Genomic DNA, 22,617 nt, shown 5'->3' with positions numbered 1-22,617 from the left:
CAAACATGTTCCACCACACCTCCAAGGGACGGGATTTTATTCCCATTACTTCACAGTCCCAAAGAGAGACAGAGGCGTTCGAGCCATATTAGATCTAAGGGAACTGTCTTTGCGATTGGTCAGCAGCACTACCAGTATATGGCCCTTCCATTCGGCCTATCCAGCGCACCAAGGGTCTTCACAAAGACTATGATTGTGGTTGCAGCTTTCTTCTGTCTCCGGGGTATCTCCATCTACCCGTACATTGACGATTGGCTTCTGGTAGTGCCTTCCAAGGACGCCTTGGTCTCCAGTGTCACAGAGACTCTGGCACTATTGGAGAATCTGGGCCTGCGAGTCAATCGACAAAAGTCTCAATTGTGTCCGGTCCAGTGAATTCAGTACATCGGCGCAATACTGAATTCAAAGACATGCATGGCTTACCTGCCCCACGACAGGGCAGCAGATATCATTTCTTTAGCCACCGTTGTCCGTACCCAATCCTCCATCACTGCCTTCCAGATTCAGAGGTGGCTAGGCCTGATGGCTGCAACGATGTCGGTCCTCGTCTTTGCAAGACTCAAAATGCGCCCTTTATAGCTCTGGTTTATCCGCAACTACGATCTGTCGAAAAACGCACACAATGTCGTCCTATCCCCTCTTCCCAGCATACAGGACTCTTTACTTTGGTGGACTGTCCCTTCGAATATCCTTCAGAGAGCGCCCTTCCACCCTCCGTCACCCTCCGTCACCATTACAACGGATGCTTCCCTGATGGGATGGGGTGCACACTCCATGGGCCTTTCTGTTGGAGACAAGTGGAACACACAGATGAGGAAGCGACACATAAACTTCCTAGAACTCTCGGCTATACAACACGCTGTCACCAGTTTCCTCCCTTTAATCAAGGGAAAATGTGTCATGGTCCTCACAGGCAACACCACAGCGCTCTCTTATGTCAACAGACAGGGAGGCACTGTTTCCCTGCGACTCTGCACCCTTGCCATTCAATTGTGGGAGCTTTGCATCACCAACAACATATTCCTCGTAGCCACTCACATTCCCGGACACATGAACGTGCAGGCAGACCATCTAAGTCGAGCAGGAGTCAGCCTTCACGAGTGGGGAATGAAACCAACATACCTCCTCCCACTTTTCCAAACGTGACAAGGAGGCAATGACCCACAATCTCTGGGAGACGGTCTCCTTTACCCTTGGCCCTCAGGACTTCTTTACCTGTCCCCCCCACCCTTACCTCTGCTTCTGAGAGTGGTCTGCAAAATACTCAAAGACGCCGCGGACTGTATCTTAATAACTCCATGGTGGCCAAGACAACCTTGGTTTTCAACGGTCCTCGAGTTATCACAGGGGATATACCATCAGTTCCCTCCGGCTCAGGACCTCCTCCTTCTCTCCGACTCCTCCGTCCTACATCACGACATACCACAATTGAAACTGACGGCATGGCAGATAACATCACCGGCTTCTCCTCCCACATAGTGAACGTCCTCTTGAACTCCAGGAAGCCTACATTTACAATTATAAATGGCAAAGGTTCTGTTCTTCCCTAGGTGATTATGCTCCTTGAGCCACCTCAGTGGGTCTCGAAACAGTTTTCCAATTCCTCCTCTCCTTAGCTGACTCGGGACTTTCTCATTCATCGTTAAGAGTTTATTTGGCCGCTCTCTCGTCCTACCATGTTCCAGTTAATGGATGCACTTTGTTTTCTCATCCAATTTCCAAATGATTTTTAAAAGGTTTGTTACACCTCTACCCTCCTGTCAAAACTCCAGTCGCTCCCTGGGACCTTCCTCTAGTTCTACGCCAGCTCACGAGGAAGCCCTTTGAGCCGCTTGCTACATGTGACATCAAACTCCTCGCATGGAAAATGGCCTTTTTAATTGCTATCACATCGACAAGGCAAGTTGGAGAAATATTGGCTTCCGGCATGATACATCTTACCTGTCGTTTTTGCCAGATGGAGTCCACCTCGTCCCGGACATCTCCTTCCTGCCGAAGGTGGTGTCAGAGTTCCACCTGGAGGTGGAGGTCTTCCTCCCTGATTTCATCCCAAATCCAACATCAGCAGAAGACAAACTACTCCACACCTTGGACATGAAACGAGCTCTCCTGTTCTACCTCAATAGAACATGCCCGACTAGACAAGACTCACAACTGTTCATCTCTTACGCGTCAGCACGACTGGGCACTCGCATCATGGCCCAGCGCCTGTCAAAGTGGATTGTGGGTCTCATCCGTCTGTGTTACCAGATCGCCGAACAGCCATTGCCTGGCCCTATCAGGGCTCGACTGAGAAGTTGTTGGATTTGTCCTGGACAGTGGACATCACAACATCCATACCAACACCAGTACCAACATGGGACGTCACATTTTGTCTTTGGCTATGCAGTAAAAGACCTGCTAGCACCCTCCTCCAGGTAGGCTAATGCTCGCTAATCTCCCATGGGTGTGAAGCACAGAGACCACGTCGAAGATAAACAGGTTGCTTACATGTAACTGATGACCTTCGAGTGGTCATCTGTGCATTCACACCACCCGCCCTCCTTCCCCGCTGCTGTCAGCTTCTACATTTTTACTAGGGGTTGATTTGCAGCGGATTGTAGGAACTGGCAGGAAGTCCGCATCCACCCATCTGGGCATGCGCGGTGGGGTTCCTGCGCATGCCCGAGGGACTGGGCACGAAAATCCGTTAAAAGAGCTTGCTACAGCACCGATCGATCCAGCGTGTGCGCACTAGATCCCATGGGTGTAAATGCACAGATGACCACTCGAAGATCATCAGTTACAGGTAAGCAACCTGTTTTTCTACTTGAGGTAAATTTTACAGCAAATTTACTTTTGATAATTTTTTTCCTGTGTATATAGAAAATGAGAGAATGATAGACAAAATGGCAGAATATTTTTGGTTATTATGACTGTGTAAGCGTGAGCATATAGTACATGGGGTACCTTGTGTAAGCGTGAGCATATAGTACTTTCATTTCTCTATTCATTCCAGTTCTCAACTTAAATTTTTAAAGATAAAACTAGGATGAGGAATGCTCATCAGAACTGATCCTATATTCCTTTCAAAGGCTGCGGTCACACGGAACAGAAGCCACACAAGTGCTACGGAACACAGGCAGAGTTTCCGGGCGCGATCTCACCAGCACATCTGGGAAGCGTAGCACTCCCGTGGCTCAACCGAGGTTTCCAGCCGAAACTGCGTGGCAAAAAACTAGTACCTTGGAGGTACTAGTTTCCAGAAACTGCGGGGCAAGGGCGGGCGTCTGATTGCGTTTCCGGTGGCATCCGGCGCCCGCCCGTGTCCCCTTGCACATAAGGTGTGTTTTTTTTGTCCAAGTCTCTGTGGATGCGCACACGCACCCAACGGAGCATGCGCATTTGCCATGTACACACAAAAACAAAACAGTTTGCCGCGGTGTGCGCTTCTTCGTTGCGTGCCGGCTTGTCCTGTGATCAGCACCTCTCCCTTGCCATGGAACCTCCACGGTACCTCCACAGGACCTCCATGGGCGGTCTGATCGCTTAACTGCGCAGTAGTTTGCCCCAGGGCAAACAGCCATGCTTCTCCCCCACAGTTTCCTGCCCGTGTGACCGGGGCCAAAATAAAGTAAAATTAAAAAAAAACAGACTATGGTTAGTTACCATAGAGCATTGTTCATGTCCCTTAGTAGGTATGTGGTGGAATTCATCAGTTTTCCACCTCAGAAAATGCACACAGTAGGTATATTCTTGCACAGATGATGATTCCCCATATCTGTCATACAGTATAAATTATGTGGTGGAATGCTATAAGCTAAAGCTGAGGTAATATATGTATCTGTTTGGTTTGAGTGTCATACCTCTCTCCAGTGGTATCCAAAGCATTTTACAGCATTCACCTCTATTTTATTCTCACAACAACCCTATAAGGTAGGCTAGGCCTGGAATATGTTATAGGCACAAGGTAACCGAGCAAGTTGCCATGATAGATTGGAGGTTCAAACCTGGGTCTCCAAGATCCCAGTCTGACACTCTAACCACTACACCATACTGACTCTCACTAGAGTATGGCCAAAGTTTTGTGGAGATTATTTTTTTCTGGCCAGTGTTTTATATATTTTTGTTTGAATCCTTATTTTTTTCAGCTTTTCTATATTTATCATTGAAGTATAAATTTTCTTTGGAGATGTTCCTTTATTTTTGCAACAATTATATTTGTATTCTTCAGAGATACTTGTAACCTTGATGATGTGGTAGTTTGTTTGCAAATAGCTCTAGGCAAAATGAAACTTGACTTAATATATTGTCAGTTAGCATTCCTCAGATAACTATGAGTTGACAGAAATAACACTCTTAAATCTTGGATGAATGATGCTTGCAAATAAACATCCAAAATTTCAGCCTTCGTCATTTGCTCTACTGTAACCATATTGATTATTAAGAGAAGGCCAAGGTAGAAAATGAATCAGTGAATTTGAACCAAGACTTTTGTATCCAAGAGGTTTTCCCAGATCCTCAACTGCTTTGTAGTGTGACACTTGCAATATCAAGCACTTTATGTTCTTTTTATAGAATACAATTTGTAAAATGAACAGTTCATATCTGGTGAATATAACATAAACCTCTGAACAGATTATAGAGTTGGCTTTTATTGGTCTACAACTGCCAAAAGAATTGGAAGCAGTCTTTTGAGCGGATCCTTTTACTTGCTAAAATAATTTCTCCATTCTTTATTTTGACTATCAGGATAACACATTTTTGAAAAGTGTAACTTGATCCAGAAATTTAATCATAGGTACCTTTTTTTACCAAAACCTATCATACATTCCATTTATTTCTAGATTGCCTTTCTCACTATAATGTTGTACAAGTGTGTTTCAGTAAGAAGTGTGAGTAAGAAGTACAAGTGTGGAATGTTAGGCTTCCTCTGTAAATCTTCCAATCCTGTGTCCTTCAAATGTAATTTTAACCTGGCCATATGTGGTAATTAGAATGCAGGTTTCTCTGAAAAGTAGCTCCCACTGATAGCATACTTAATTTAACATGATAGTTTAGTGATTTCACAGTGTAGTCTGCATAATCTGTGTTAAAGTCCTTTTCTATTTCTACCCTCTTAGAAATAAATTGCTTTGCATGTTAAAGTGACTCCCATTCCTCATCCTTAGTTACAGAGAAACTTGGAAAATTATTTCTAATAAAACTACAATTTTCAGCATTGCTGGAATCGTGGTGATGTTTTTGCCCTTACTTGAACATGAGGAAACTTGGTTTCTGACTGACACTTTTGAATATTGGCATATTCTAACAGGAGTTTGAATCATCTTTATTACTGGAGCTCTCATCCGTGTTGATATGGTGCTGAACTTTGGATCAATAAAGTCATATCTTTGTAAAAATTAGATTGTCTTTTCCACTTCGGTTTCTGCTTTTCTTTCAACAAAGTCCAAAACACACATTTTTGGTTTCTGTTTTAACAACATATTCACAAATAAATGAATAAGATCTTAAGCCTTGCTTGCTCCACCTCATCATCTGCTGTGGTGCATGTTCCTCTGGAAAATGGTGCTTGTCAGCTTAGTGAAAGACTTTAGCCTTGCATGAGAAGTTCCTAGCACTTCACAGCAGAGCCCCATCTCACAATGGGAAACTGCGCAGCACAAATGAAAGCAAGGCTTATGATCCAAACCAAATATATGTGAATATCAGTTATTTCATGTTCAACTGTAGTAAAATGGCATTCGTTTATTCAGACCGTCTTGTTTCATTTGTGTTTTCTTAACAGTATTGCTGACATCATTGAGCACTATAGAAAAGAACAAATTGTTGAAGGTTACTATCTTAAAGACCCTGTCCCAATGCAGGTGAGACACTGTGTGCAGAAAGTTTATTCTCATGGCACTTATACCTATTTATATCTCCTGATTCTATGATCCTTTTCAAATGGTTCAATCCCATTTTGATGTCTCTTTAAATTCTGCTCCTAATCTGAAAGCAGTAACAGCTGGGGAGTGGAGGAGGGAAGAAGCTGAAAAATGCTGGTTGACCTAATCAGAATGTAATGGGAGAACTGCTGTAGCACTGACAGATCTGTCAGATTATCCCAATTCTGATCACCCCTGCATATTCCTTTTAACATGCGCTACCAGGATCTCTAAGCTGTAACAATTCCAGTGATTGTTTTATAGCAACACAAAGCAATCATAGGTTGTTAGGAAATGTTCTTTGTATTTTTGATGTTCTAGTTCAATTGCAAGATTCATCTGATGTTTCAAATATTAAAACCAATGGTTATGTTTTTCTTTTCCAGCATCAAGGACAAGTGCTTAATGACACAGTGGATGGAAAAGAGATCTACAATACAATTCGTCGTAAAACAAAGGATGCATTCTATAAAAATATTGTTAAAAAAGGATACCTTCTGAAGAAAAGTAAGTATGGGACAGAACTTTATGTTAAAAATAACTCTGGATTCTCAGGCTCTGCACCCTTTCAAGCGCTATGTATGGTAAGGAGTGCCATTAGCAATGAGTAAAAACACAAAACATGCCAGGTTTTTTCTGCAGTCCTCCTGTCTTTCATTTTCTTCTCATTAGTGCATTGTGGAGTTGAAGTTATACTTAACTAAAGTAATGATACTTTACATGTCTAAAGTATCATTACTGCAGAAGTTCCAGGAATATATTGAGGCATCCCCAAAGCTTTGGATGGAGTTCTCTCTCTTAAACCTCCTAATTGTGCTATCAGATGATTGATCCAAGTTTGAGACCTGGTTGTATTCAACACTTGCATTCTGCAAGTTTTTCTCTTAGATCTGCTGTTGAGTTCACATCTTGGATTCCATAGAAATGTCAGCTGAGTTTTTTGTATCTTCCCCTTTCCTTGGCATCTCCTTGCATCCTGGGGGTCATCGGACCTTTGGGAACAATCTGGGTTGTGGCATTGGAGGGGTTACGGGAACATCCACCATCGTTTGCAAGTTGCAGGGCAATTTCTATAGGCTCCCCATAGAGAGCCAGTTTGGCGTAGTGGTTAAGTGCGTGGACTCTAATCTGAGAGAACTGGGTTTGATTCCCCACTCCTTCACTTGCAGCTGCTGGATGACCTTGGGCAAGCCATAGTTCTATCAGAGCTGTTCTCTCAAGGACAGTTCTGGAAAGAACTCTCTCAGCCCCACCTACCTCACAGGATGTCTGTTGTGGGGAGGGAAAAGGAAAAGAATTTGTAAGCCGCTCTGAGACTCTGCGTGAAGGGCGGGCTATAAATCCAATTCTCCTCCTCCTCCCCACCCCCCTTTGGCTGCAGTCCCTTTGTTCTGAAACCTATATTGTTTGTAAGGGTCCCCAAAGCCTCAGAAAATTTTGGGGCAAATATAAAGGGAAATAAGGAGGACTGGGGGGAAAATTGTTTTGCAAATTCATTCAGTTCATGGTTCTATAGGATGTAACCTGTAGGGAATGAAGCATACCTCATTATGGTGAGATCAGTTTTGCTTATATTCACCTGTATTGAGACTTTTCAAACAGTGTGTAAATTAAAAGGTTGGTTTTGCCTAAAATTTCCATGGATGAAAGCGTTTCTGTCTACAAAAACACCACATCCTACTGCTCCTTCCTGCTGCTGCCCAGAATGCACCATAATATTCCAGTCCAGGAATGGGGAGGAGCTGGAGGTCCATTGTGGGAAGTCAGCAAAAATGGCCGCGCCTTGTGTACAGAAAAAATGTTGGTAGTATCTAACCCATATATAAAAAAGAACCAGCGTTCTACTAATCAGAAGTGGACAGTCAAGAGCATGAAATGTTTTTCTCATATCCATTGAATGTTTGTTTGCTTACAGGCAAAGGAAAGCGATGGAAGAATTTGTACTTTATTTTAGAGGGCAATGATGCCCAACTTATTTATTTTGAAAGTGAAAAGCGAGCCACAAAACCCAAAGGATTAATAGATCTTAGTGTATGTTCTGTTTATGGTGTTCATGAGAGTCTGTTTGGCAGGTAAGGCAATAAGTACTGTTTATAATTACAAAGCTTCATAAAACTGTAAGGCATGTCGTATCACTATGTGCATAACACGCTTTTTCCCTGTGTGCCCCTTCCCTCAAAGATAATGTTGGCTTCACCTTCCGAAGAAACCTTTTTTCAAGACAGTTGCTGCCCTTCACATTAATATTGTTGCTATAAGATACTGGGTGCGATCATACGTACCAAAAGCGATTTCCCCGCATATGTCCAGTGTCCCGGAGTCGTCGGCGGGGTGTCGTATCGCGCTGCAGGACCATGGCAAAAAGCCACCGGGTAAAACCTACTATCCAAAACTGCGGGGTGCACAGCCGGAAGTGTGATCGCGCAAATGTGCATCATTTCAGCCAGGGGCAAACTGCCTCGCTTCCCGCCCACATTTCCTCCTATGTGTGACCGCAGCCACTGTCTGTTTTCGCTTGCATGTCCACCAGATGCTGCCATTAAGGATACATTTGCTGCTACATTTTGGGATTTTTTGAGGGGAAAGTACTGTGATATTGGAAAATTATAACTCTTTAAGTTTACTGAAATTGAAAACTGGGTGTGTTTAAAATAAATTATATTGAACCATTAATACTTTCTTAAATGTGTTGTGTCAAACAGACACACCCATCTACTATACATAAATTCTACAGCTGGTTATTTTTTAATTTCATGTAGAAGATGTATAGTATCTAGTGTCAGTCTAGGTTTTGACTCTTAAATCACTGTTTAATCTGTGTCATGCATACTCTCGAAAGTGTCTTGCTCCACTCACCTGTTGTCCCTACTCAGAACTCTCTCAGTTTGAGAAGGTAGGACAGCCAGTTTAAATGTTGTTGCTTTTTTTGACATGAAGTTTAGAGTTAATTGATTATTCAGTTTATTTGGCTTTATGTTGTCATTACTGAATCATTATCTATTATTTGTAGAACACAGTTGGTTTCTCCCTTGGTTCTACTTGAAGTCTGGTCATGCCTTCAGCACATCACAACAGACTGTGGGTTTGTGCAGGCAGACTGAAGTCATGCCTAATTACTTGGACTCAAGTGGCTAGTTCTGTAAGCCATGCGTACTATAAAATAGAAGGTTGCTGTAAGTTAAACAAATTGCAAGTCTTTCCATAGGCAAAGCATGTTCTTTGTATTTATCCATTTATTACATTCTTAACCTTTCTCCAAGGAGCTCACGGTTGCATATTCTCATTCACAGTACTTTTGTGAGGTGGGTGTAGCACTTGAGCAGGGAATTTGAACCTAGGTCTGTGCAGGATCTTTCTGGCTTTCATCTGGTTTCAGCCTTGACTGTGGAGATTATTCAGCTGGGGGAAGAGAAAGTGAAGGTGTGCCTTCCTTATTTGGCATGAATCACATGCATCTTCTGAGTCTATACTAGTGGTTTTTAGAATGAGAGACATGAATAATTTCCAGGACAGAAATGTGATTCATCCAAGCGTATGCCTTGGTTAATTGAGCAGATAGAATGTCTTCCTATCCCTTATGTTTATTATCTGTTTGAAGTATCAATATGCCATTCATTTTCTTTGAAAGCATTTGTACTTCCCAAGATCTTTGCCAAGAAATAACTTGCCCTTAAATGTTTGTGCAGTGTAGACATTATCAACGTTTATTTTCATAAATCTGTCTTCATCGTGATATGCACACAGTAAGCTTCTTTTGACTAGCACCAGTATTCATCACAGTGACTGAAATTATGGATTGAGTCAGGAATGTGAATAAAAACTGGACACCGCACGTATCCTGTAGACCCAGATAATGGGTTCATATTAGGGTGGAATTGTGTACATTGTCTGGTCAGTGTAGTAAGAGCCTAGTGGATGGCATAACCTCCAGGAAGAGAATGTGTGTTCTGAGAAGATGTGTGAAATGACCTCCTGGTAATGGTTTGTTCTATATATTCAAAAACATATTTAATTTTAACCAAATTTTAGTATGCTTTACTGTGTGCAGTGATGATATACATGTATCCAAACAGACTGCTTATCTTGTTACGGCTTATTTCTCTCCAAATGACATTCTTGGTTTTTTACTATAAAAATGTGTATGCTATTTATATTTTCTTACCTTTAAGCTGGCAAAAATATAAGCTAGATGGAAAAACAAAGGCATTTGTACTTTTAAGTATTATGCTTTTAAACTTCATAAATATGACAAATAGTGCAATTTTATTGATAACTATGTTATAAATGATAATTTTATGATCTTCGTCGTGGTCTCTATGCAGTCCCACACATGCGTTGGGCGCCTGCGCATGACCTCGACCGGAGAAACGTCTAGAGCTTTGCCTCAGAAAGCTTTTGGCGGGCTCTCTTCCTGCCCTGGGGAGCAGGCACGTAGTGCACATGCCTGGAGCAGGGGAGAGAGCCGCCTCCCACTCAGTTTTTCTTTGACCGCCTGTGTGTTCGCACCTTGTTTCTGTTGCTTCGTACTTGCCTCAGCTAAGTATACATTTCAGTTCTCTCTATGTCGTTGCCTTCCGTCTTCATTTCTGTACCTCTCTTGTTACTATTTAAAAATAAATAAAAAATAAATACTTTCTTTTTTTCTCTTCTCTCCCCCCTTTTATTTTATAGTGGGTGGGGTGGAGAACGTATGGGCAAAATAATGTGCCATTATTGCCCAGCTAAACTTCCCTCAAACGACGGGTCACGATTTGTGCTTTTTTTGTTTCGGGGAATCCCATAGAGTCGATAGCTGTGTCCATTGTGCTAGTTTCACTAGACAAGCTCGACGTAATAGGGAGACTCGCCTTAGGGCTCTGCTTTTAGAGGCAGCCTTGCTCCCTGCCAAGGCTTCGACTGTCTCTCAAAAATCAGATGGCTCTTCGAAGGCACCAAAGTTGAAATCTAAACGGCCTGAGGGTAAGGCTTCCTCGAAATCGAAAGTCAAGCCCTCGACATCGGCTTCGACTTCGGCTGCCGACCCAGTCATCATTAGTGGCTTAACGACATCGACCCCTGCTGTGGCTGTTGTACCTAACAAGTCCACCTTGCGACCTCCGACACCGCCGCCTACACTCCCTTCAGCCTTGGCCTTATTCTGCTGGGTCAAGCTATGAGATCCCCTCCTGACTTGTCTTGTCACCGGGACGCTCAATCTCAGTCGCCACACTCCAGTACCCTGATCCACCATTTGGAGGGCAGGGAGCATTCTATTGGCCACCGATCTCGATAAGATCGAAAGCGTCTTATTCGTCGCCAGTTGCCTTCTCCCTTGGGATGGCATTCTGATGACAAATACTGGTCTTCTGATGAATGGGATCGGCCGGATTACTATCCGTATTATTATCCGAGGTCTCCTACTCCTCACCGACACCGATATGATCGGCTTCATCACTTCGAATGTCATGAGCATCCACGCACTTTGGATCGCACCAGACGATCTCGGTCCGTGACTTCAGCCCGCTCTGTGGCCCCTGACCAGCCTCCTGAGCTCTCGAGACCTAGGGATGCCCCTAAGTGTTCTCCCTCAGAACCTGGGCTTCATCCCCCTATTGATGAAGCTGATCAACTGATACCGGCTGATCTCACTCAACAGTGGAGATCCTCCTCTCCCATGTCGATTTCCAACAACTTGGATTTGGCAGACCTCGAACTCGATGTTCCGCACATCGACAATGAGCTTCGGCCCTCGGGGTCTATTTCACCTACTGAAGGCCTGAAAGCGTATCTGGAACTTGTAACCAGGTTGGCCTCCGCGCTTCAGGTCCAGGGTTCCACTGAATCTCCAGCTGTGACCGATGTTCACAAGTTTGTTGAGGCCTTCTACGGTCCTGCCTCTATTGTCGGTCCACCTTTCTGCCCTCAAGGAGACATGGGTTCATCCCGCTTCTATTCCCCCGGTCGCCAGATGATACGAAGCTCTCCATAAGGTTCAAGAGAGCTCAGGGAAGTTTCTCTTCAGGCAGCCTCCGCCGAATTCCATGGTCATACAATCTTCCTCGAAATCGAAGCAGTCTGCCCGCCACTCTGCGCCTCCCGATCACGAGGGCCACAAAATCGATGTTATCGCGAAGAAGTTGTATTCCTTCGCCTCTATGAATCTTCGTATTGACACCTACCTGTCATATCTGTCGGCCTGTGCGTTTAATGTGGCTAATGCAGTCCATCCCGTCTTACAGTTTGTTCCGGAGGAACACCGTCCAACATTGTCAGGAGCTTTATCAGAAATGTGCACGCTCTCGAAACAGCAAATTAATTCAGTCCGTCATGCTGTCACTTGCTCCTCGAAAGTTCTTGTATCCTCTGTCGGTCTTTGTCATCATGCTTGGTTAAGAGGTACCTCTTTGCAGCCCAATGTGAAATTCCGGATTGAGGATCTCCCCTTTGATGGCAAAGGTCTGTTCCACTCTACCACTGACGAAGCCTTAAAGGCTGTCGATGATAGTCGGAAGCAGGCTCGGAACCTGGGTGTCTCGGCATCGACACCGGTACCATTCCTGGAAACCATATTATGCCAGACGCCAGCCATCTCCTGCGCCCACCTCCCATTGGAGAAAGAGGCCCTATGACTTCCGTTATCCCAATAGGGTGCGCCAACAGGACCCTAAAAGCAGTCCGTTTGACCGCTTCGATTGCCTGCCATCTCCTCCATCTTACACCTCTCCTGTCCGGACCCGACTCTTCCCCTTTCTACGAAAGTGGGAAGACATTTCAACCGATATCTGGGTCCTTACCATCTTACGGGTCGGGTATGCCATAGAGTTTGTTTCGCCTCCCGACCTACCTCATTATGTCATCACCCCCCTGGATCCTCTCCTCGATTCCAAAATTCCCATGCTTCTAGCCAAAGGCGCCATCAAGGTCATCCGGGAAGCGCAACGAACCCTAGGCTTTTATTCAAAATATTTCCTCATACTGAAGAGGGATGGCGGCTTCAGGGCCATTATGGATCTCCGGGATCTCAATCGATACATTCGATGCCACAAGTTCCGAATGGTCACCCTGCAATCTATCCTCCCACTGATTCCCCGGGTGGCATGGCTCGCCTCTGTCGATCTCCTGGACGCCTATTTTCATGTCACTATCCGTCCACAGCATCGAAAGTTCCTGCGTTTTGCTGTCGGCACAAAATCCTGTCGATCCCACACCCTGTCGTCGACTCTCTCGCTTGGTGGTCTCATCCTCAGCGCCTGCTCTCTGGCATGCCCTTTCGGCATCCTCCTCCACGAGTGTTGATCTCCACCAACGCATCCCTCTGGGGCTGGGAAGCCCAGTGTGGAATCCTTTCGGCACAAGGGACCTGGTCTTCTCGCAATGCTGCCCTTCACATCAATATCCTGGAGCTGCGTGCCGTTCAGTTAGGTCTCCGCTCGTTTCTCCCTGTCCTTCGAGGCCCGGTCGTTCGGGTTGCCTCCGACAACACCACCACCGTTTACTACATAAACAAACAGGGCGGGACAGCCTCCCTTCGTCTTTGCCAGGCAGCTATCAATCGCTGGCAATGGTGCATCCACCACTCCATCACACTCTCTGCGATCCACATCCTGGGCGCTCAAAACATAGATGCCGATTGGTTGAGTCGCTCCCAGTTTTCGGGCAACGAATGGTCCATCCACCTTCGATACCTGAAAACTGTCTTCCTCGAGTTCAGTCGCCCTGTCATAGACGGCTTTGCAACTGCACACAATGCCCGGTGTTGCCTCTTTTTCAGCCGCGGTCCACCATCCGCTCGGTCCCTGGGAGATGTCTTTCTTCACACCTGGATGGGAACCCTGTTTTATTTCTTCCGTCCGTTCCCCTTGATCTCCCGGGTCGTTCAAAAGATTATGGCCGATGCGACGTCCTGCATCCTAGTCACCCCATGGTGGCTGCGCCAAGTCTGGTTTCCTCACCTCCTTCGGCTTTCCAACCAGACATTCCGTCCTTTCCCTGTCGTCCCAGATCTCCTCTCTCAGGCTCGAGGAAAGGTCCTCCACCCCAATCCCGGTTTCTTCCAATTAACAGCCTGGAAGATCCTGCATTAAACTTCCCGCCTGAAGTGTCTGAAGTCCTTCTGAATGCCAGGAAGCCATCTACCCGTGCCACTTACGCTCTGAAGTGGAAGAGGTTCCAGTCGTATGCCTCCGATCAGTCCTTTGATCCTCTCCAGTCGTCTCTCCATCAGATTTTTTCGTATCTCATCTCGTTAAAGGATACTGGCCTGGCATACTTGTCTTTAAAGGTTCACTTAGCAGCCATCTCGGCCTACCATCCCTTGATACAGGGATCCACATTTTTTCCCACCGCCTTACCAAGTCGTTCCTTCTCCTCCACCTCTGTCCCCCTAGGAAGCCTTTGGTGCCTTTGTGGAGTCTCTCTCTTGTTCTCACTTAACTGATGTCTAAGCTGTTCGAGTCCATGGCCACGGCTGAGTTCAGGTTACTCTCCAGGAAAACTGCCTTCCTTATAGCGATTACTACTGCACGCAGAGTAGGGGAACTAGCTGCCTTTCGGGCTGATCCCCCCTATACAATTTTCCATAAGAAGAAGGTTGTCCTTAGACCAGATCCTGCTTTCCTGCCTAAAGTCGTTTCTGTCTTTCATCTGTCCCAGTCGTCTGTCTTACCTTCATTCTTTCCCAATCCGACTGATGCACCTCAGAGAGCCCTCCACTGCCTCGATGTTCGCAGAGCACTCTCCTTCTATTTACATAGGACTCAGCCTATACGTAAATCTCCTCGGCTGTTCCTCGCCTATGGGCCCCTTCAGTCGGGGACCCTATCTCCTTCAACGCTTGTCTAAGTGGGTGACTTCCACCATAGCCCTTTGCTATGAGCTTGCCCATCAACCCGTTCCTAACTCTGTCACTGCCCATTCTACATGGGCGGTTTCGATATCCACTGCTTTCCTGGCTGGTGTCCCATTGGAGGATGTCTGTGCGGCTGCTACGTGTCCTCGGCATTGACCTTCATGACCCACTACGCACTCGACGTTTGAGCTCGATGGGATGCTGCATTGGGCCAGTCAGTGCTGCGATCTCTCTTCGCTTGACCCTGCTACGTCTCCAGGTAGGACCCGTGGGTGTTTCTTCCCGCTGATGATGCTGTGACTTAACCAGTATTCTTTGTGTCCCTTGCAGCTGCCAGCTCCCTCCTCCAACTGGTTCAGCTCTTGTAATCACCCATGTGTGCGACTGCACAGAGACCACGACGAAGATAAACAGGTTGCTTACCTGTAACTGATGATCTTCGAGTAGTCATCTGTGCGGTACCACAATCCCACCCAGCCTTCCCGACTTCTGGCATCTCCTATTCAGCTTTCTTTGGCTTGATGGGACTTACCAGTAGTGGTCGAAGGAACTGAGTGGGAGGTGGCTCTCTCCCCTGCTCCAGGCATGTGCAGTACGTGCCTGCTCCCCAGGGTGGGAAGAGAGCCCGCCAAAAGCTTTCTGAGGCAAAGCTCTAGAAGTTTCTCCGGTCGAGGTCGTGCGCAGGCGCCCAACCCATGACCACTCGAAGATCATCAGTTACAGGTAAGCAACCTGTTTTTCTATTTCATTAAAGCTGTAAAAATTTTAGGTGCTATTGCCATTTGCTAATATCGTTCTTTCTTTTTTGCTTGAAATAGGTCAAACTGTTTTCAGATTGTAGTTCAGCACTTTAGTGAAGAGCATTACATCTTTTACTTTGCAGGAGAAACTCCAGAACAAGTACAGGTAAGACTCTCTGCTACCACTGTTAAGATCACAAAGCTGCCTTTGAAGACAGTTTGGGAAACTGGTGCAAAATGCTGCTGATCATCTGCTTATAGGAGCATATAGATGTGAGCTTTCAAGGCCAATTCTGAAGTAGCTGCACTTCCAGTCTTGATTTCTGGGTTTATTTCAAAGTGCTTTATGACTTTGGACCACTGTATCTGTGGGGCCCCTTCTCCTAGAATACAGGTATGTGTGGGCTTAGGTTAGCCTCAGAATCTCCCTGATCAGTTCGTCTCTGTGAGAGACTGGACTTTTTGAATAGCTGCCTCTCCCCTCATTATGGATCAGCCTCTCTGAAATAATGTGCCAAATGCTGATCATCTTTTCCTTCTGAAAAGGCTGTCGGACCTGGCTGTTCCCGAGGACCATTGGGGAACTTCAGGGAATTGAAATTGGGGGGTGGGGATGAAAGTATTACAGTTTGGTGTAAGTAGAGGGTTAATCTAAATGGCTAAGAAGTTAAGTGATGGTGCTTTCTGGACTGACAGGTTTTGACTTCCCTGTCTTCACAGCATTATCTTCAGGAAAGCCTGACTCTCGTGCTGGAGTTGCAAGGCAGGCTGGGATAGCAAGCAGGGCTTTTGAGCTGATATGCTGAAACCAGACTTGAATTGATGATCTTTGAGTGGAATCCTGGTTTCACAAACTAACCACAGTTAACGCCATAGTTATATATTAATATCTGAACTGTGCCAAATGGATTCACCTGTAATCAATGCTTCAAATGTAACTCTATGTACCTTATAGACTTAACTAAGAAAATGTATACTGGATACCCCGAGATAACCTTGGTCATTGTCATCTGGTCGGGTTAGTTGACTGATGATGCTTCTGCATAGCATCATCTCTTTTTAAAAGTCATGAATCATAAATGTCCAGACACCTGACAAAGCATTTGCATCTGGAGCAGGTCCACAATACATGCAGACATTAAAGGCACAGCTATTCTTGAGGGTTACAGTATTTGTATCAAACACTGGTGACAAATACCAGATATTGTAGACTTTCTCAGTGTACACAAATTATTCATAGTGTGCGGTCAGACGTGCATTTTAATCCACTGTTGTCCTGCCTCTAATTGATCCAGAATATTTTGCAACAGAGAATACTGATCAGACTCACCCTTTTAAGCACTCTTCAAAGTGCTTTTACCCCGTTTTTGAGTGATCAGATGCATATCAGACCCGGCAGCCAAGGAGTGTTGCCATCGGCCATTTTTAAAAATAGTTTCTCCCTTGAGTATGCCCACAAGCACTGCTATGCCTCCTGGGATATGTAGTTCATGGGGCTGTCAGCCAATTTTAAAAAAAGTTTGTCCTGTGGGCATGCGCAGAAGCGCTGATCAGCCTGCTGGGACATATAGTCTCCCTCTCTAAACTTTTCAATTTTCCCCTTCCCCAAAGCACAGGAAAAAGCTGAAGTACAGGGAGTTTTTATTTGAAAGTTTTTATGAAGAAAACAAAGTTTAGAGCAGCCCCTGTGGGAGAGGGGGAGAGAGAGAGAGAGAGGTGCGAATATGTAGTTGAGCGCACTTTGCTAACTAGTTAATTAAAAAAAAAATACTAGTTAAAAAAAATGGCGGCTGAAAAACGAGAGACTAGTCAGACCTGCCTGACAGCTTGGGTGTGCAACAGAGTGATCAGACAACAGGAAATCTGGTTGGAAACCAGCTCAGCCCAAAAGGACTGGACTTTCACAGGTGTCAAATAAACACATAGTAAAGGAAGGGGCGAATGGGACACAGGCAACTGGGGCATGACAGACAGGTGTTGCTGTCTGATTGTGCATTTTAAATCCTTAAGGGAATAGCAACGACAATGGATTAAACTGCACCTCTGATCACAGCCATAATGAGGATGTTTAATAAAATACTGTGTTCCACTGAAAGAGCATGGTTATAGATTGTGCATGATTTTAATAATTTGAAACTATGGAACTAGTATAAAGTGGTTATTCCAGAGAGTTGATACAGTGTAAGAAGATCTGGTCTAATGGTGTAACTTCTATTAATTTATATATGGAGATACCACACAAATTTAACTAATAGGAAAACCAAGGCCAACATTTTGGGAAGTAGCTTTTGCTTGGAACAAGTTTTCATGTTTTCTAGATGCATATAAATTATCTGAATGCTATTCATATCTGTTGGTTTCATATGAAACAACATGCAGATCTTCATTATGTGTGCTTAGAATGGTAAACTGGTAATGCTCATTGCAATTTTTTAGTAGTATATATTTAGTAGTATATGAAGTATTAAGGACAATAATAGTCATGGAATCACTTCACAATATTTTAAATTTTATTTCTCCCCTATCCTTTCCAGATTCTTCTGATTAAAAATGATATGTGCTTGTGTAAAGGAAACTGGTTAATGAAAAAACTTAAGACAAAGTAAAATAAGCTTGAAATAGTTAAAAAGTTAAATTTTAAATAAATTGCAAGTTATGGAGGAGATTCCATTCACAAGTGGTTGTGTTATGTTTTTAGGACTGGATGAAAGCTTTGCAGACATTCTGCAATTTACGAAAAACTAGTCCAGGGACATCTAACAAACGTCTTCGTCAGGTAGTTACGCAATCTCTCCAAACTGGTGATATTTTTATTTTCATGTTGACTGAGATAATGTGGTACTTCATGAAGCTTGCCTCAAAGTATTGCTTGTAGTATATTTTCTCTTCCAGCTTGAGCCTTAGAAACTTTTCTTTTTCTGAATATCAGAATTTGTCACATAATTCAAAATATCAAAGGAATAGCATGTGATCTGATATCAGGTGCACTTAACAGTTCTGTTACTTTCTGCAGATGTGTCATTACAATGCTCTTTCATCTTAATGTTCCCACAAATATTCCATAACTACATGAGTCAGATTTTGGCTAAAGATTGAGTCCTGAGATGAGTTTTGCAGTAAGTGCTTATGATGCTGCGCTATCATCACTGTTGGACTATCATTAAATATGTATGCCAGAATCCCAGACATATTTTAGTGGAGGTACAGTATATAGAATTGGTGTATAAGAAACAGGAAACTGAAGGTGCTGTACTACTAATAATAATTATTATTATGGCTCCAGAAAACTCAGTACTAGTGAATAAGAAATTACTGGGTAAATATAGCATTCCGTTAATGGTTAGTGTGACAATTCCTTCAGTGCAACTTCATCATGGTTCAAATTAGGGATGATTTTGAAATACTGTTAGAGTTTATTTCTATCTACCCATCCATTTTAACCCTGCTCTTCCTTCTAAGGAATTTCATGGTTGCATACATGGTTTTTCTTCTTTTTCTTCACAGCAATTCTATGAGGTAGATTAGGCAAAAAGATGGTGACTGGCTCAGTCAACACAGCAGGCTTCATGGTTGAGTGGGTACTTGAACTCAGGCCTCCTAGATTATATTATTACACTGTGCTGTACTAAATAATCCTTGATTTCACAATGTAGTCTTAGTCTGTTCCCACTTTTGGATGTGTCAGTGGCATCTATTTAGACTGTGGACATGGGTGTGTGTGTGTGTGGGGGGAAGCTGAGGTCCCATGATCATATCTGTAACCCTAAGATCCCACAGAAAGCACACCTAGATGTTGTAAATTAGAAGCATCAGCAAGAATAGTAACCTCTTCAAAACCCCATTTCCATGTTGAAAAACCTTCTTTGTTTTTTGGCATACAAAGGGGTAATTTAGAGAACATATGGCTACGTATTCCCTAGGAGCCATGATTATTAAGATTGCAGAAATAAATGTGGGACTTGGGGGGAGGGGGAGCTGTCTCTCCCCTGGGGTTATAATCGTCACAGGCACCAGGGAAATGTGGAGAGTCATTCTGTCTTTAATCCTTAGGGTCTGCTCCTTGAAGTTCCATTGAAGTTTACAGAAGATCATTGCAGCAAAACCCCTGGATTAGAAACAGAACTAATCTTAATTGGGATGCCGCTGGAGAAATCTGCTCATCCCTAGGTTAAATACAGTGCTCTGCTTTTTCACTGAATGATTCAAAGTAATTATCTGAGCCATTTATGTGCACAGATGGTTTCAAAGCAGGTCTCATTTGGACTGTGGTGACAAACTTGTGTCTGTACCAGTTTAGTCTGATTGCTGGTCCATATTTTAAAAAATCCCTCTACATAGGAAAAGTGGATGCTAGAGAGAAAGCAAAGGACATCCCCAACATTTAATTTTTTATGTAGAGAGATTTTTTAGTATTAACTCCTGCCTACAGTGTGAAAAAATTCAGCTTTAACACAGGCTCCCACCTCACTAAGAATTAGGCCATGGAATATAAGCATTCAGGAAAAAGCTGCCCTCTACTTGTCAGTCTCCAGTGGGTCAGATGTTGAGAGATCTCTCCTCAGACTGGAATCAGTTTTTAAAAGACACTAGGCACTGAAATACTCCTGACGTTCATATCTAATTTCCAAGAATGAAATTGAAAGGAAATGAGTTCCAAATCCTGAAGTAAATGTATTTTATCTTTCATACTGTGAAGCTGACGGGCAGAACTATTTAAATTTGTTGTGATGTGAAATGTTTTGCTAAACTTGCAACCTGGGGACTTCATTGATGGTAGAATTATTAGATTTGACTACAGTTAATATACAAGTATTTTCCTTTGAAATGTTCAGCAGAAATAGGGCATTAGCCTTGTTTTCTGCTGGAAGGACTGTCATTCCATATGGTAGCTTTCTGAAATGTCTTACCCTTTCCAATGATACTTCTAGTTTGAGTTATGACTAGATATGTACAATGTTTCTCCCCCCTTGGCACAAGAATCAAAATACAAAAATTCTTGAAAGATGGTTGACTAATAATAGTTGCCCAGTTCTCCCCATTGGGGAGAAAGGGGGGAATAAATTAAGAAAATAAATAAGAAGGTGTTAGATATTTATATTATGTGCTGCTTATTACCCGATAGAAGAACCTGAATTCAGGCTCTGTAAACCACCCCCCAGTTTTATAGGTGATGCTTGTTCTAGATTTGATATTACTAATATCTTGCCTACATTGAATGTACAGGTTATGTTCTGCAAGGAAATGGAAAGTCAGCTTCAATTTTACAATTAAATCTGATTGACAGTTTTCTTTCTCAAAAGTGGGTCTGCACCCATACAGAGCAAACCCTGGCAACATTTTAGAGTTCTAGGCCAAGAAAAGGCACTCTTGCTTCCCTTCCCTTTTCTTGGTCTGTTTCTGCACGCTTCTAGAAATTTTCTGGGGTTTGTTCTATAGATGCTGACTTATGTGTGTGATTGCTGTGATGACCACCAAAATACCGTCTGTTGTAAATAAGTATTCTGTGTTTTGTTTTGGCATCATTAACAATTAAACAAGATGCTATTTACCTTTTCTGTAGTAAGTAGTAAGGGAATTGGTTGTAAAAGAAGTTAAATGCCCTTCTGTATTGGTTGTTTATATAAATACCGCACTTGCCTATAAAACTAGTTCTGTTCAGACTGGGAGCAGAAGAGAAGTCTCACTGTATAAAACAAAGTATGTTTTGTATCCTTTCTCTAGGTCAGCAGCCTTATATTGCATGTTGAAGAAGCCCATACACTTCCAGCAAAACATTTTACTAATCCTTACTGTAATATCTACCTGAATAGTGTACAGGTAGCAAAAACACATGTACGAGAAGGACAGAACCCGGTGTGGTCAGAGGAGTTTGTCTTTGAGTAAGTTTTATGTAGTATTTTAATTGTTGCATTCAAAAATTGGTGAACTGGTATTTTCAGTTTCTGTTGCCTTAACTCAAAAATTCAGCCAATTTAATAGTAATTGACTCGAGTTGATACGGTTAAATTTAAAAAATAGCAATCTTATATTGTACTTGAATGTCTTAGGAGTATAGTATAACTAATCATTTTCTTTTTTTATAGTGATCTCTCATGTGATATCAACAGATTTGAAATAAGTCTTAGTAACAAAACAAAGAAGAGTAAAGATCCAGATATATGTAAGTGTGTGTGTACTTGTTTGAAAGCAACGTATTACAAAAATAGTAGTATTCCCTCTTTGCATATTTCATTTTTGGTTGAGTCATAAGGGGAAAAATACTTACAAAAGTTAAATGGACATTTTAATCTTTTTCAAGTACCTTATTCACTCATATTAAACTTTTTAAAAACCAGTTTTCATATTAATGTGACTTAGGGTTGTCATGTGCCCCCTGGCAACCAGCAAGGGGTGGAATGGGGCTCACCAGTGCAGAAGAGAAGCCTAGGCCAGCATTGCCAGTGACGTCACTTCTGGCATGCACTGCAAGTGATGTCATCACATCACCAACAACACAGGAGTGCGCCAGTATTTGGGCAAAAACTGTATGGTAGAAGTCATTTTTACCATAGAGTTATTGCCCAAATACTAGAGTGTTGCTGGCAATATGATGAGCAATGGAAATAACATAGCCATGTTGCTGGCAACACAAGTCTAGGCCTCCTTTTGCTGCCAGTAAGCCCCTGCCAGCCAGCTGAGTGGGGCCCCAGAGCAGGGAATCCTCACCCCCAGCAGGTGCCTGGCATCCTAAAGTGACTACATCGGTCTTCTGCATATATAGTGTTCCTTGTAGTAATCAAGAGTCTTATTTATTTCCCTTTTTTACCACAAACACACTGCATTTATAAAAGGTAGATGTGGTTGCTACTTGTTCCAGGCAGTGCAAACAAATACCCCCTATTCCAGCAACCATGAACTAACTTCGCCTCAGTCTGTTCTGCTTTTCCAAAGGGTGTGAGTTGTGATGATGCTGTTTCTAGTGTTAAGGAAGCCCAATATACAGCCATAATTCCCATTCCATTTTGCTGGGTTCACCTTAGACGTCTTCATTATAGTGGCCAACTGTTACTTGTGAGCATTACTGGAAAGAGCTCCTCTTTCACTAAAAAACTTTTGGCCTGTGCCTCACTCAACCTTAGAGACTTTTCCATGGGCACGCAATCAG

The 22,617-nt window shown here is 43.4% G+C and overlaps 1 protein-coding gene across 1 annotated transcript in view; it reads left to right on the top strand.

Moving 5' to 3' along the window:
* The window catches only part of RASA1 (RAS p21 protein activator (GTPase activating protein) 1), a 108,982-nt gene that overhangs the window by 58,332 nt on the left and 28,033 nt on the right, over nt 1-22,617 (top strand). The window contains exons 10-16 of the mRNA XM_015407481.1: nt 5,768-5,846; nt 6,293-6,413; nt 7,822-7,978; nt 15,552-15,639; nt 18,172-18,249; nt 21,195-21,352; nt 21,557-21,633. Of these exons, the coding sequence (XP_015262967.1) occupies nt 5,768-5,846; nt 6,293-6,413; nt 7,822-7,978; nt 15,552-15,639; nt 18,172-18,249; nt 21,195-21,352; nt 21,557-21,633 (758 nt within the window). The remainder of the gene's footprint in view (nt 1-5,767; nt 5,847-6,292; nt 6,414-7,821; nt 7,979-15,551; nt 15,640-18,171; nt 18,250-21,194; nt 21,353-21,556; nt 21,634-22,617) is intronic.

Source organism: Gekko japonicus, unplaced genomic scaffold, assembly GCF_001447785.1.
Source record: "Gekko japonicus isolate JY-2015 unplaced genomic scaffold, Gekko_japonicus_V1.1 scaffold774, whole genome shotgun sequence".
Lineage (NCBI taxonomy): Eukaryota > Metazoa > Chordata > Lepidosauria > Squamata > Gekkonidae > Gekko > Gekko japonicus.
This window is presented reverse-complemented; position numbering and strand designations above follow the sequence as displayed.